At 36.9% G+C, this 16,611-nt stretch overlaps 1 protein-coding gene across 1 annotated transcript in view; it reads left to right on the top strand.

The window, feature by feature from the left end:
• Positions 1–16,611, top strand: part of PRKD1 (protein kinase D1) — a 131,879-nt gene that overhangs the window by 104,223 nt on the left and 11,045 nt on the right. Inside the window, exons 7-16 of the mRNA XM_005149292.3 lie at positions 1,833–2,037; positions 4,561–4,684; positions 5,457–5,534; positions 6,500–6,779; positions 9,049–9,101; positions 10,409–10,481; positions 11,422–11,528; positions 11,934–12,095; positions 13,437–13,535; positions 15,222–15,489. Of these exons, the coding sequence (XP_005149349.2) occupies positions 1,833–2,037; positions 4,561–4,684; positions 5,457–5,534; positions 6,500–6,779; positions 9,049–9,101; positions 10,409–10,481; positions 11,422–11,528; positions 11,934–12,095; positions 13,437–13,535; positions 15,222–15,489 (1,449 nt within the window). The remainder of the gene's footprint in view (positions 1–1,832; positions 2,038–4,560; positions 4,685–5,456; positions 5,535–6,499; positions 6,780–9,048; positions 9,102–10,408; positions 10,482–11,421; positions 11,529–11,933; positions 12,096–13,436; positions 13,536–15,221; positions 15,490–16,611) is intronic.

The following is a 16,611-nucleotide window of genomic DNA, read 5'->3' on the forward strand; positions in this document are numbered from 1 at the left end:
ATTGGCTTCAGCGGTTGGACAGGGCTTTGAGCAACCTGGTCTAGTGGGAGGTGTCCCTTCCCATGGCAGGGAGGTTGGAACTAGATGATTTTTAAGGTCCTTCCCAACCCAAACCCTTCAATGATTCTAACTCTTAGTTGTCTGTCCTAAATGACTGATGTAAGGTCCTTAGGATTATCAAAGGCAATTTCATCTTGCTATCTCATTTCTATTTTTACAGTAATTTGATTCACATTGTTTTCAAACTTAATAAAGTATCTGTCACTCTGTCCATCTGCTGTGTGATACATTTTCCCCAAAATAGTAAGTGAAGGAAGAGCTGAAGTAATAAAATTCCAAGTATGGTCTCATTAATAAACACATTACATCCTAAATGTAGGAGCCTATTTTTAACTGATTGTGGGTTTATTGAATATAGAGATTTAAAGTGTTGTAGGAATAGCAAGGAGATAGCCTTGCACTTTAAAGTGTCATTCATGAGTGGATGATTGTTTCTGCTAGAGATGAACTATAATGTATCTTTCAATCACACATCAGTAACTTATATCCAAATATTTTAAGACTGCTCTACATGGAAACAAACCTTTCAGCTGTGCACTTCCAATTTGAGTGAGATGCCATCAATTCAAAACATTTTGCTGTCAGTCAGATCAGTGTGCTTTTTCTTTTTGAGGCATCATCTACACTGACTGTCAAGAACTTTCCTCCACACAATTAAGGCAAAAGTTTCTCAGAGAGACTATTTGGTGTCTTCCATGTGATTTCAACCTTACTTCAGATTACTGAAACACTGCAAACATCCCAGAAAAACTAGTGCTGTCTTTACTGTCTGACAGGACTGATGATTTTGCCATGTTATGTCACAGCCTGTATAACAGCAGCTTGGGTTTCAACATGGGGTTTTGTGTGTGTGTGTGTGTGTGTGTGTGTGTGTGTGTTTGTGTGTGTGTTTGATTTATTTTGCTTGGAGTTTGTGAAGTTTGTGTTTGTAATGTAAGTCCTTAGGTCTTCCACAGAAATCCATTAGTAAGCAACAGTACAATCAAAAATTATTTCTTACTTTCATCTTGCTTAGGCATATCTAATCTTGAAACTGGAAAGTTTAATATAATTTAAATATAACCTAGAATATACTCTTAATACTAAGCCATAGTCAAATAAGTTAGATTCTAAGTTTTCATGTTTTTTCTATGCCATTGAACTTTTAAATATTTATTTAATATTTCTTTCATAAAGGCAGAAAGCGTTATTTCAGTAATAAGGGTTACTGTTCCATATTGTGCAGCCTTCACAGAGAACACTTGTTCCAAGTGTAGAAAAAAATATAGTTCACATTATAAGTAGTTGTCTTGGGAGTTATTGCAGTAGTTCATCATCATGTCATCATCATTATTACAAAATTCCTAGTTTTGAAATTACTTCTCTTCTAGCATCAGTTTTCAGCTCTAGCCTTGCCAACAGCCATCAAGCCAGTATACAACATTCAAGTTGTATAGAAAATCTGTCAGATCTCAGAAATAAAGCTCACGAGTATAGAATGTTTGTTAGAAATCCATGGATAAGAAATTCTGCTTTGACTTTGTCATTTTTTATTGGAAAGTTGTATTTCTGAAATTATTGTGGTTTGATGCATTTCCAGTTTTCTTTGGTGATGTTCTAAATGACTGGTTAAAAACCGCACTTAACCATCACACAGAGTACCAAGTAAAGATACACCCAGCCTGTAGAGTTCCAAAAAGAACCTGATGCTTTCTGAAGCTCAGAATGTGTAAGGATATCGTGATTGGAGTATTTTATGTTTTCATATAATAACTTCAGAAACAATATTCCAGATCTTCTTAGTCCTGGGGCTGAGTCTGATGTGGTCATGGAAGAAGGGAGTGACGACAATGACAGTGAAAGAAACAGTGGTTTTATAGATGACATGGACGAATCTATAGCTCACGATTCTGAGATGTCGATGACAGGATGCCATAGTGACAACGGGGAAATGCAGGATGCTGACCCGGATCATGACGAGTCTAACAGGATGATCAGGTGAGCTGGGGAGTTAGTGTACTTTACATCTTCTTTTGTGTTTATTTGTAAGTATCATGGCTAGGGCTCAAAGGGGAATCCCCATGGACACTATTCTCAGTCACTGTGAATGGAGAGAGCTAGTGCTATGTGGTGGTACTGGAACTGCAATGAGATTGCTTCACTGAACATATGTATTAGGAATTTTAGAGAAGCTTAAAAATTACTGTAAAGTTGAAGTAGCAACTGAAAACTGATTCACAAGTAATTGTTACAGGTCTGTTCTCTTATGAAAAACATGTAGTGAAATTATTTGTGCATAAGCAATAGAGAACAATTTTTTGCCTTTTTTACTTTTCGCACCCCCACCCCAAGCATTCTTTCCCTGCCTAATAGTGGAATGCCTGGTCATTGAAATGAACAACAACAAAATTTAAAACTAGTGTAAGTGGCTATGGTATAGTGTAAGTGGCTGTAATAACAATTAGGTGAATTGTTTGCGGTTTTACATACCTTTAGAAAGAAGGAAAGTTTGGCAAACTTCAAGTAGTACTCTGAAGCAAGTTACAAAACAGGTTAGTGGTTTGAAATGACTAATCAGAAAGGAAAATAGGAATTGAGTTGTGCAACTTACCTCAAGATGTCTGAAGAGAAGAAAACATTCACTTACTGGAACTGTACAGAATAGTAGGGGGGAAAAGCAGGGATTATCATTGTCAGGGAACTTAGAATTAATTAAGATCCTTTCAGCTGTAATTTCCTTGATGCAAGGGGTCTGTACCTGGAATTACAGAATATTTTTCTTTCCACAGGTCCCAGTTTGACCTGCAGTCTCCTCTTTTACTTTACTTACTAGGAGTCTGTATCAGTAACATGTTCCCCTTAGTTCTCTGTTACTAACATATAGCTGTTGAACTAGTAGAAAGCAGTCTATATCAGGAGCGTGCAGGTTTACCTTCCACAGCAGGGAACTGATTTTCGTACCGTCATATTCACCTGCATAGATATTGTATATAGACACCTTGTATCATTGGAATACAAGCCTCTGCTTATATCAGAAAATCAATGTCATGTAACTTTTGGAACGTCACGATTGTATTAAATGGACAGCCTTGCAGGTTTTCAAAATATAAATACCCAGTTATATCTAAGAAAAACATTGACAACCAAGATACATGTTTTACTTAGTTGAGGGGCATTCCTATATTTCCCCCATTTATTTCTAGGGAACCATCCATATTCATGTATTATTTTTAAGTGATCTATAAAAGGCAAATAAAAATGTAAACCTCTTGCCAGTACGGACAAGAATAGTTAAATCGGCACTTAAGCTTATTTGTTCATTTTTAGGCCAAAAAGAGGTGTTAACTGTATGTTACAGTCTTAATGAATCTTTAAGACAGCACACTTTTTGCATCTTGATTGGAAAGTGCCATTACATAAAATGTTTCTTATTTCCAGAATGCATTATAGTGAAGCGGGGCAATCTGCAGACATCCATAGTCACAGCTGTGGAAACTTCAGATACTATTCTTTTCCTGGGCATTTTTTGCCCTTTTTTCTTGGACTTGTGGCACTTCTGCTTTCAGGGCAGAAGACACAAGTTCTCTGTGTTGTGTTTTCATGTACAGTACAGCACCTCTGTTTAAAGTTCTGCCAGAAATAACTAAGCGCTTATGTTCAGGACTGAAGCAGATTATGAGTCCACATTCCATTATGCTCAATCAGCTTTATGAATGGCTAACTCTAACAGTAAGGAAAGTGGGCAGATGTGCTTGTTATTTCTTACACCTCTCTAACTAGATATTCCAGATTTTATCTGATAATGCTGTCAGGCATACGGTCAGGTTCCCATGCCTTCCTGACTTACTGTGTGTTGGCTGAGTTGTGGAAAATATCAGAGTGCATACCCCAAGGTGCAAGGGAATGGGACTTTGCTTTAGGTCTTTGAGGATAAAATATATTATCTTAAACATCTTTCCCAGAAAGGCTCCAGCAAATTCTCTGCTGTGCTCTGCAGGGTATGCACAGCTAGGCAGCTGCCACATTTTCCACTCTGTAAACTGTCATCACTCAATTTTGTGTTTGAACTGGAGAAAGATTGCAGGATGGTAATCCAATGGACAAAGTTTACTTAGATCATGAGAGATTCAAGATCAAGTAGTAGTCTGAATCATGCATAACATAGGCTTAAGCGATGGCTCCCACACACTAGCAGAGGCCCTAGTCATTTGCACATCTTCTTAGCTCATCTTTAGGAACATTGTCGGGGGAGAGTGTGTGTGTGTGTGTGTGCATGCGTGTGTGTCTGTAAGCCTTCAGAAGGTCTCTGACATTCTCCTGGTGTGGCATTACAATTTTTTTTTCTTTATAATCTCATGACACTTGGAGTGACAAAACAAAATAGTGTCCAATTCAGGTCTGATAATGATGAAAAATATAAATGTGGATATAGGAGATATATTGATACTGATTTAAAAGAACTTCTTTCTTTTTGTCCAAAGTTATCTTCTTTCTAAAAGCCTTTGTTGATTTATTCTTAAGCCCTTCAACCAGCAACAATATTCCATTAATGAGAGTGGTACAATCTGTGAAGCACACAAAAAGGAGAAGTAGCACAGTAATGAAGGAGGGCTGGATGGTTCACTATACAAGCAAGGACACACTGGTAAGAAATGTCAAGGAAGACCTACCTTGCTGTACATACTCTATGATAGTACAGAATCAAATCCTAACAACACATTGATAATTTGCAATCACAGAAGCCATTTTTTGCAGTTACTGTGATTCCTAATGTCCTGACTTGTCTTAACCGAGTCATCATAAGAAACAGGAGACAGTTATGCAAAAATAACCTGAATATGTCAGTTGCATTATCATAGGCAGCCAAATGTAAGTGACATTCTGAAAGAATTAATAATGTTAACACCATAGGGTTATGCACCTTGTAGCTGCAGGCTCCTAGATACCCTCCTACTATGTGAATTCAGACTTTTGTAAAATAGAGTTTGCATAGAAAATTCTTTCGTTATATTCTTTCTGGCCTACTAAAACAGGAATAAAGACTTCAGTATGTGGCCTTCTAGAGTGAGTTGTGGTGTTATATATGAAAAGAAAGTTTAATTATTTTAGCATCATACCTTTAGTAATTTGTGCTGAATGTAATGCAGACATCAAAGTGACTTTTTGAATTTTTTAACTTGGGCAATTTAAACAGAGCTAGGTTATTACTGAAGCAACAGAGGGTGGCCTTGTAAACCCTAAACTCAAACGTAAAGTCCTCATAAAAATTTTGTAATAGGAAATGAATCTTTATCATTCACAATTCATCTCTTCAAACTTAAGTGAAACATTTTGGAAGTGATGCTTTTGAGAAATGAACATTTCAGTAATTTACTTGGAAAATGCTAGAAAGATTTTCCGCTTGTTTTTCATTGCAGAGGAAACGACACTACTGGAGACTGGACAGCAAATGCATTACACTTTTTCAAAATGATACTGGAAGCAAATATTACAAAGTAAGGAATATTTTCAGTCTCTTTTTGCACTAGCAGAATATAATGATTAAACTGAAGAATCAAGAGATGCTTACTGAAAGTCCACTTTATGCTGTTTGTATTCCTTATTTAAGCTGCATATGTGTGGTTTGCCTTTCACAAAGAAGTCTCAGATCAGACAGGTGTCAGCTAACAAATACTTGTAAAATACATGTTGTAGAAATCCAGTTCAGCGACATATCATGGCGACATGTCACATGCCAGCGACAAACTCTGCCAAGAAACTCATCTGACATTGTCATTCACAATGCAAATTATTTAAAAAAAAATAGGTGTAGTATATAATATTTTAATTCTGTCCTTGGGACATTATGTTGTGATTCTGATTGTAAAAGTTTGGTTTAGTGCCTATATCCTTTTAGCTGAGACAGTTAAATGCCTAATCCTCAGGCATTACTGCAACAAGTTTTAATAATGGAAAGTATTTTCTTCATATGGCTTCTTCTCAGGGAAATATGTCACTGAAACGTGCCCTAAGTGTTGTTCATGGGGAAACAATGAAGTCTGTGCATATGTAAAAGATAGCTTTGGAACCTTACTGTTGAGTAGATTTATTCTGCAAATAATTATTGCAAATAAATTTTATTAAATAAGGAGTCAGTGGGGTTAGTTGTCTCATGGAGTTCTGTTGATACATGGATGGTGCTGCTCTTTTCTGATGGACAGATCACTGTTCTGTCTGAAAAAGTTTAATTAAATAATCAAAGTTCTATTTGGTTTTGGAAAGAAACATGGAGTATTTACCATCAACAGTTCTCTGTGTCATGGAGTTTCAGGTTACAAGAGCCTTTTTGTTGTACAAGAAGCAGGTGGTTCAAAGAAACAGCTAATTTCATAAATTAATTAAGTAAAGGTCATGCTTTAGTTTTATATGTTGTTCTTTACACAGAAAGAAAAGTTTGTGGGCTTTTTTTTTTTCATTTTAGGAAATCCCATTGTCTGAAATTTTGTCTCTGGAACCTGCAAAAACTTTCACTTTGCTGCCTCAAGGAGCCAGTCCTCATTGTTTTGAAATAAGCACAGCAAATATAGTTTATTATGTTGGAGAAAACATAGAAAACCTCTCAAGTGTTCCACTGAATAACAGTGTTATCAGCAGTGGTATTGGCATTGATGTGGCACGAATGTGGGAGATGGCAATACAGCATGCCCTGATGCCCGTCATCCCTAAAGGGGCATCAACTGGGTCAGGAGCCAGCCTGCATAGTAAGTTTATTCATTTCTCCCTTTTCAGATGAGTCATATCACAAATTATATTGTTCAGTCTTAGCACACATTGAAAGGAAGTATTGCACAGCTGGTAAAGACTTATCACCTGTCTGCATATTATTTTAAACATATTTTAAATTTGTCATCCCTGTGTTTCCAGTTTCTACTAGAACATATGTATTAATATACAATATGCAGATTTGTTAGCAAGCAGATGGCTGTTAGATTAGTAAAGGATCTTATCCACATTTGTATTGCTCACATTAGTAATAGCCTCCTTGTGCAGAAGCATGAAGTTTCTGACCTCCAGTTGGGAATGAATAGATTTTTCCCCTGATTACTGTAATTTATGTTTTTAGCTATCTTGAGAAGCAGCAATTCACTCTTCAGGTCACTGCAGTGTAGATGATATTCTCCCTTTCATCACATTTGGCTGTACCACTGCTACAAGCATTGTCCCATGCTGAGATGAAATGAGCTCAAGTGTAAAGAACAGCTGTTCTAAGCACAACAAGGCATGGATGTTACCCAGGACCAAAAGGACTGAATTTATCTTTGCCTTTAATTTACATACCTTTGGGTAATTCTCTAACAAAGATGACAGTTTATGTAAATCAAACATTTAAATTTAGCTGAGGTACTGATAACAAAGTATCACGGAGCACTACTTTGCATCTACTACTGCCGTTGCTCTTCTACTTTTACGCAAGCTTAGTCAGTGTAAAGCAAATTTGAGTATGTCTACACAATTTGGATTAGGCCTTTTGTTGCAATATACACCCGCTTTAGCACTTGACATCTGGATGCTATTAATGCATCACAGAATGCTAATAAGACTACAAGCCCTCCAGAAACCAAGTAATACAACAGGCTGTGGCATTACGTCTCCAGGCACAACAGTTTACATATCAGATTAGATTAACAATATCCTTTGCTTTTTCATCAGCATTCCTGCATAAAATAGGTCTAATTCTGGATGTCATTTCAATCAGTCTAGTTGCGTAGTGCCCCTGGTTTAATCCCAATGTAGCTAAACAAATCACTCAGAAATCTGGGCTGGGAATGACAGCTGTCTTCCTCTTGGGAACTCTGAAATTTTTCTTTATAAATTTGTATTTATCTTTGGGGCTTTTGTGCAAAAAAATAAGCTCATCTGAGACCCTTAGAGCAAATTCCTATGGTGCAACTTCACTCTTCTCCAAATATAAGACTTGAAATATAAGTCTTTGTCCATGCTTTTTTTCATGTAAGCATAAGGCAGTACATACATTTGAAAACTAACTGTCAATGATAAAAAGCCTCTATGTAATGGAAGCATTTAGTTCCAAACCCAGTCTATTCCTAAAGAAAGGACAAGGGAATAAGCCATTTGGGGCAGAAGTTATTTTTATTGCTTACCGCAACTGCGAGAGGTGCGGATGGGTAGTAGTGAGTAACTTCAGTGTGTAATAACAGGCTTTATAGTGAGGACAGTGGTTTTGATGAAGCTGAAATCCATACTTAGAAAACGAAAAGATAGCGTGAGCAGGATTCTAGGCAGAAGCAGGAGACACAAGCTGCGGTGCTCCAAAGAAACATTCTTCCGAAAATGATGACTTTGTGTAGTACGGTTAGCAATAATAGGCATATTCTCCAACTTTATTGAATCCCTCAGTAGGTTTGCAGTTGAAAATGCTTATGGGAACATCCAAAGCTCTTGAATTTGTGGAGGCTGGACTTGATGCACAAATACACATTTCTTTGCTTCCATAATGTGTTTTGATGATGTCCCTTAAGACAGTTGAAATGTGTATTACTTTTAACAGTATGCAGACCAATTTGAATGTGTATTAGCTTTCATCTACTATCAAATACATTGTAGGTGACACTATAAATAAAACTTATTAAATCCACCAAATAAAAATGGTTTACCCTAGTTGCATACATAACGTTATTTGCATGAGATATAAAGCCCCCAGATAGCATGGAAAAAAGCAGTAATAAGTTTATAAATGGGAATTATGAGATTCCACTGTTAACAAAATAATAATGAAATGTGTAATTCTGTTCTTTTCCATACACTGAAAATCTGTTATGCAAGTGACATAGTTGTGGCCTGATGTAATTATATATTGGCTGGTAAATGAACAAGCTGACCAAATTGGTCCAATTTCTGGAGCTGTCAGTAGGTATTGATGTAATGTAAATGCCATTTCCTATGACTACATGTTTGAACTAAAAGCACAGCAATCTAAAGTATATTTTACTCTTTTGCTTTCTTCCCCAGGGGATATATCCATCAGTATTTCTGTGTCAAACTGCCAAGTTCAAGAGAATGTGGTGAGTGTTCACTGGGTGCTGGTGCTAGATATGCAGTGATTAAGCTTGCAAAGTCATTGATCTGCTTTGCAAAGAGTAATGTTTGAGGAGTACCCATCAGCCATTTTTCACTTACTTTGTAGAAATTAACAAACAAAACAGAAAAGCTTTGATAACTTTTGAGAAAAAAAAATAATCTTCATGGCACCCTTTCTTGAGATGCAACAACTACATATGGGTCATTTCACTTAACGCAGAATCGGACTATAGGTCCTGCAGGATGCTAATTATCAAAAGGAATAAAGAGCTGTAAAAGTTATTAGTTCATGGAATTTGTCAATTGAACTTCGTAAAGGTAATCACAAGCCTTGAGTAATACACCATTTCCTCTCATCATTGAGAGATCAGACATTCTCTCTTGTATGAAAATTAAACTCTCTCCAAAGTTACATATGCTGTTACATACAGAGGACACATAGGACATAGGAAGCAAACATGGCTCCCTGCAGCCAAGTAAAGCTTTAGGCAGTTCTGGCATTTGACAGGAGAAGTTTGACTGCTAGGGATGTGTCCATTTGTTTCCTAAGGAAAGGCAAGACAGCCTTTATTATCAACTTCTTGGCATTCTTTTACTCTTTGTTGTATATGCTGCTGCTTAAATGTCAGGAAAATTAAACTTGAGCTCCAAGATTTGAGGTTTGTTTGCAACTCCCAAATGAATCTGCTAACAGCTTGTGCTTTAGCCTGTGTTTAGGCACTAAGAAATACTGAGATGTACAATTCCCACACTGGCATTGATGGAATACTTTACCCCTCTCAGTGGACAAACACAAAAAGCCAAAGCGCAGAACTGCTGATACTCACAAATATTTCTGTAAACTAAGAAACCACTTGTGTTTCCATGGCTGACATAAGCTGACATAGGAACTTTTTCAAGAAAATTTTAAATTCATAAGTTTTCCCTTTTCATAAAACCCAGAAGTCATTCCTTGATCTAGGATCCTGGGATATCACAGTAGAATGCTGCTAATAAGACCCTCTTTATTTCCGTATGTACTTTCATCTTCAGATTTCACAAAGTTTGTGTAATGCTGCATGATGGAGGCTACTTGCCTGGAAGCTAGCAGTGGCTGAAATGTATTGAGGATTCAGCAGCTTTTATACCAATTGCAGTTAAGGTGGCTTTTAAGAAAACCCATGTGAATGTTTTTGACAGATTTGAATGTACTAGAGTAAATGCATGCTGCTTCCCACTAGAAAAAGAAAATGAAATGCACGTTTTGTTTCCGTATCTCAGGGCATAATATTTGTTATCCTTATATAAACAGGATATTAGCACTGTGTACCAAATCTTCCCAGATGAGGTGTTGGGATCAGGACAGTTTGGAATTGTTTATGGAGGTAAGGCTTTTGTGAGTTGTACAATATGCTTAAGAGAGACCATATCTTGAATGATGAAAGTATTTTGGCTCTGAAATGTTTTGATACAGAAATCAGATGTACTTTGCTTTATCTAAGCAGTATTCATTAAACAATTAAATTGTTTTGTTGCCTAAGTTTTGTAATTTGAAGTTTTCTACCTATTAGTGGATCAATGTGTATTAATAGCATCATAGTGTCTGTAAGTTCTAGTAAAGAAAACCCTGAGGTGCAGAAAACTATTCTTTTTGAGAACAATAATGGACTGAAGAAAAAATTAATTCCATCTTGCTGTTGTTTTTGGCAAATTTTCGTGACCTTTTTTCTTTGTTTTACAGTAGTTTCTTAGAATGGTTTTTCTTTTATTTTCTTACCCTTTTTTCCTCTCTTTCTCATCCTTTTTTCATCAGTTTCGGGAGTGTATTTGTAAAGCTGTTGTTTGAGACAGTGTGAAGTGAGAATAATAACTTTCTCACTGAAGAATTTCTATGGCCTCCAGTAAACCTGGGACATGCACTTACATGCCTGAAGGAGATCATTTATTTCATTATTTGCTAGTCTGGAGCTACTATTGAAGGACTAAGCTTACAACCTGCTGGTTGCAGAGTATGCAGCTGAACTATATGGACGATCATAGATATATGCGAGAAAGTTAACTTTGCAACTATATTATTGAAATGCAGACTTGACTTCCCATATGTGTGTTTTTCTTATGTGTTTAAACAGTTTTGTCAGGTGATAATGAGAAAAGTTCTCTTGTCAAAGGCTAGAAAAAGGGGGAATGAAAGAAAACTTATAATGACTCAGTGATTTAATTTGCTGTGAGAATGATTTGATTGTGTCTGTACAATCCAGTAAAAGTGGAACACTTGTCAGAATTAATCATGTTAATTTATAGAGGCCTTTTGTTTTATTAATGCAGGAAAACATCGCAAAACGGGAAGAGATGTTGCCATTAAAATAATTGACAAACTAAGGTTTCCAACTAAACAGGAAAGTCAACTTCGTAACGAAGTTGCAATTTTACAGGTATTTTTTGTTTTCACTCTCTTGACTCCATTTATTAATTTCCATAAATACTAGATAATACGATAATTATTTTAATTTACAATCACAAATGTTTTTGCTGCTTAGTCTGTGTAAACAGCCAGGACCAAGTGTATTGGCATCATCACATCAAGAATTACAATTTCTGCAGTTTTAAACACTAGGCACAATAAGAAAAATGTGTTTGTTAAACTAATTTGAAGTCCATTAATTTTCCTGTACTGTCCGTAGAAATTTCATGCCTGTTGCCTGCAGTTTAGGCATACAGTTAAAATTATGACAGTTAGGCATACAGTTAAAATTATATAAAAATTGTCTGCTTTTCAGAGGTCTGAGGACTGGTTATATAATGCTAAAACCCATTGATCATGTTTTTATCTTTAATAGAATCTTCACCATCCTGGAGTTGTGAATCTGGAGTGTATGTTTGAGACGCCAGAAAGAGTGTTTGTTGTTATGGAAAAACTCCATGGAGACATGCTGGAGATGATCCTGTCAAGTGAAAAGGGCAGATTGCCAGAGAGAATAACCAAGTTTTTAATTACTCAGGTAAGAAATTAATTATAGACCTAGAAGGAGATTTGAGTTTAATTATTATCACTGTTTCTTATGTTTTGCTTATGGTATAGTTTCCCTGTCTGATTTATGAAAGCCTGATTTGAAATACCAGGCATGGTAAGATGGCTTTGTGTACATTATCTGATAGGTAGTAAACCATTAAGAGGACCTAAGACTAGACGTGTGCAGCTGTCTGGCTGCCATAAGGGAGGGTCATCAAGCTGCAGTTTCTCATATGCTTGAAGAATTAAGCACAAGAAAGAGATGCAGAGCACTAACAACAAATCATTGAAGACACACACAAAGAAAATTGAGCCTCTTGAACTCCCCCATACCTAGCAATTGCAGTTCCTCCTGTGCAATTTTGTGCATATTTTTTATGCTGAAATTGGATCTTTCCATTACTGACCTCTGATTAAATGAGTTTGGCTTCCTGTATGACTTCTGTTAACAATGTGATCTGGGTTGGGTTTTTTGTTGTTCTTCCTGTTGTTGTGTTATCATATTGCTTCTTTGGCTGCCCATAATACTAGTTTAAATTTAGATACACGATTGAGCTGTGAACAACCACAGAGTCAGAGCAGCCTCTCTTTCAGCAGTCAGGAAAAAGAAAGGAGCAGGAACAATGGTGTTGCCGTGGAAGTTTATTATTTAGATTGGAATGTAGCAGGTTTCCTAGTTTTCAGACTTTCATGGGCAAAACTGCCACCAGCTTCAGAATTTGGTTTCTTGCCTTCCCAGGTTTGTTCAGCCACCTTGCTGTTCCCTCCTCTAATATACTAGTAAATTCTGCCGGCCCCAGATGAAAATCAAGGAATGGAGTTAAAGCAGTGGGAATAGGATGAATATGTTACATTCTGTTGCCACATTCTTGTGTGTCTAATGGAATAGAAATACGTGCAACAGTCCTGATTCTTTCATCAAGAAAATAACTGGATTATATAAGATTTCTTTGAATTTTTTTGAGTGAATTTAGAAGGTCATTTTGAAAATGTTTCTGCATCCAAAGATTTCAAACAAAAGAAATGTAAACAAGTCCTTAGAACCTAGTTTTTTAACTGTTTAGCATATAAAGTCTGTGGAGAGGGAAAAACCATATTGCATCCAGTGAAACATCAAGAAAACCTGAGGCACAGCACATAGTAGCTGACATTTTTGCCTTTTTTCTTTTTTTTCCATTGTTTACGTTCTTCTAAAAGGTACATTCTTGTTGGATTGTTTCTCTCTACACCAGTCCTTGTTTCTTTGACCACTGATAATGTCCAAACAATATCTATATAAAAAAAGGTACAACATTTAAAACAGAATTTCTTTCTTTATGTTTCTTCACAGATCCTTGTTGCTTTAAGACATCTTCATTTCAAAAATATTGTTCATTGTGACCTCAAACCAGAAAATGTGCTATTGGCATCAGCTGATCCTTTCCCACAGGTAAGTAGATAATGCCCTTTCTTAAGATCAGTTGTTCAAATTATTAAGTTTAGCAATGCTTATTCATGAACAAAGGGCTAGTGACCTGCCTGTATCTCCTCCAGGAACTACGCAGAATTTTGAGATATGAAAATAATAGTCCCTTGTTCAAATACAAACATTCCAAAGACAACATGTTTGAAAATCTTTGCCTTGTGTCATTTACCTAAACTGTTCAACTAAATTTTGGAGTGTGACTTAACTATCTGTGTGATTGTTTCTGGTTTGCTCACCATTACAGCACAAATTACTCATCGGGTAGATTTGGTTCATATAAGTGACAGTTTGCAAGCAGTCACCAGAAAGGCAGTTATTTTTCTGAAAGATAGAAAGAACTCATAAAGAAGTATTTACATGCCAGTGTCCTGGGTTCAGCAGTAGCAGTCATTTTTTCTCCTTCTTGGTAGCTGGTGCAGTGCTGTGTTTTGACTTTCAGGCTGGGAACGGTGCTGATAGCAAGTATGTTTTGAGTTACTGCTCAGATGTTTGGTTTGTCCAAGGCCTTTTCTGAGCCTCATGCTCTGCCAGGGAAGGAGGGGAGGAGGAAGCAGAGACAGGACACCTGACCCAGGCTAGCCAAAGAGGTATTCCATACCATCGCACATCATGCCCAGGATGTAACCGGGAGATACCTGGAAGGGCTGGAGCTCTGAGGGGATGGAGGAGATATCGATCGGTGCTCAGTCAGGCAGGGTGGGGTGAGTTATGGGTCGGTGGCTGGTGAGGTGTTGTATTCTCTTCACTTGTTATTTGCTTTATCATTACTATTTGTAGCAGTAGCAGCAGTAGTGATTTGTGTTATACCTTAGCTATTAAACTGTGCTTATCTCAACCCATGGGGGCTACATTCTTTGGATTCTCCTTCCTAACTATCTGGGAGTCAGGGAAGCGGGGGGGGGCGGGGAGGGGGGTGAGTGCACAAGCTGTGCGGATTGGTTTAAACCACGACAGCCAGGTAGATTGCAGAATATTTAAATATGCTTTGTGGCTCATTGGATTTCTCACTGAAAGGTGTTTGTATCAACTTCTATTGCCTTTGATCTGCAGAGTTCATCTATTATCTCCTCCAACTGCCCATATTCAAAAGGAGCACTATTGATAATTTTAAAATAATGCCAATAGCAGTAATTGGAAAGAAAGGATCTGTACTGAGGTGTTAAGTGAGAATGTTTAAGCAGCTAAGTCTGTCCCTCGGAAGAAATTAGACAGAGAAGTTTGCAGAGAGACAGGGTTTAACTAGGTCCATAATAAAATAAAAGTGGGAGTTCAAGAACTAAATCTTGTCAACTTGCTTGATTTAGGAAAAAGCCATTGGTAAACCAGTTTTTCTGTTTGCTGTGTTCTTATGCTGTGAATGAATAAGTACAAGTTCATATTAGTGCTTTCACCAGAAGTCTAAGCTTTTGTGTTTATCCAAAGCCCTATTTCTTTCATTCTAAGCTGTCCCATGTTACTGATTTTATTCGTGGTGGTTTATTCATGGAAAGAAGGAATAAAGTAATAGACTGGTAATCTGGTCTAATTCCTCGATGGAGTAAGGGTATTCCTCTCAAAGAGATGCATCTCACAGCTAAACCATGATAAAAGTTCCTCAACTATGTATTTGATAATAATACCTCTGTTATTATATCATTTTTCTTTAAACAGGTAAAACTTTGTGATTTTGGCTTTGCCCGAATCATTGGAGAGAAATCATTTCGGCGCTCAGTTGTAGGAACACCAGCTTACCTTGCTCCAGAAGTGCTGAGAAACAAAGGCTATAACAGATCTCTGGATATGTGGTCTGTGGGTGTCATCATTTATGTAAGCCTCAGTGGTACCTTTCCATTCAATGAAGATGAAGATATACATGACCAGATCCAGAACGCCGCTTTCATGTATCCACCTAATCCATGGAAAGAAATTTCTCATGAAGGTAATATCTTTTTGTTGCTAATTTTATATGAATGCTAAAAAAGTAGTTGTATTTTGCTTTATATTTTTCTTCCCTATACATACCAATGTATAGTGTGTGTAAATTGAAATTTCAAGGTACAGTAATGTGCCATAATGTACTGTGTCTGTTTTGTGCCAGCAGCTGCCTTAGACATTTCATACAGAGCATGTGTAGACTGCATATGGAGTAAATCCTCTAGCATGGGATCTGTCCAGAATGTCCTGCAGGAGGCACATAGCCACCTACAGATTAAGTTACTATAGAATCTTGTGGGGCACCTTGGCTGCTGGAAATGCTGTTGTTTTATACTTATTTCTGTACCTACTCTTTCAAATCTAGTGCCTCTTCAGTCTTTTTCTCACTCTACTTGTGTCAGTAATTTAGTTTCCATTTAATAGAATGCTGTACCCTGATAGGCTTTCTGTGGAGAAGATAAAAAAGATTGAACAATCCCAGCTAGATGTGGTTTCAAGAACAGTGTGAGAAAGTGTCATAAAAGAGATTTCCTGCTGGGAGGGAAGGCTTAGAGATAACCAATGAGACTTTGAAACTGGAGCTCTGGTCAATGGCGTCAAAGGCTTTTGATAGTAAAAGAACAATATGAATAATTCACTATGAACATCTTTAAAGAAGGTAAATGAATTCTATTAAAGACATCTCTAAATGCAACTAAGTAGGGCACTTAAAAATACAAGTTCTGGTTTCACCAGCATTTTTTTGTACATAGCAGACAATTTCAGGCAGCTGGATTTTCTTTGGGATTTTATTTTTTTTTTAAATCATTGTGTCCTTTTTGCAAGATTGCTTCATAAGTCTTAAAGTGAAGGAAACATTATCAGATTCTCATATTTTACTCTGAATTGTATTATGTACCAAATTAAATTCAAATATTAGGATTTCCATTTCCATTTTTTACAGTACAGTTTTTCTGGTTTTCAAGTGGCATGTTTAACTTACATGTGAAGTGTAGCCTAGGGAAGTGTGCCTACTGCTTACTATATTATATATTATGGCTGTTTGAGACTCCCAGTTGAAAAATGCTTTGAGAGTATTTTCATTTTATCTCGGTGGCAGACAAAGTTTGATGAGATCTGTTGGGGT

Source organism: Melopsittacus undulatus, chromosome 4 (assembly GCF_012275295.1).
Source record: "Melopsittacus undulatus isolate bMelUnd1 chromosome 4, bMelUnd1.mat.Z, whole genome shotgun sequence".
NCBI lineage: Eukaryota > Metazoa > Chordata > Aves > Psittaciformes > Psittaculidae > Melopsittacus > Melopsittacus undulatus.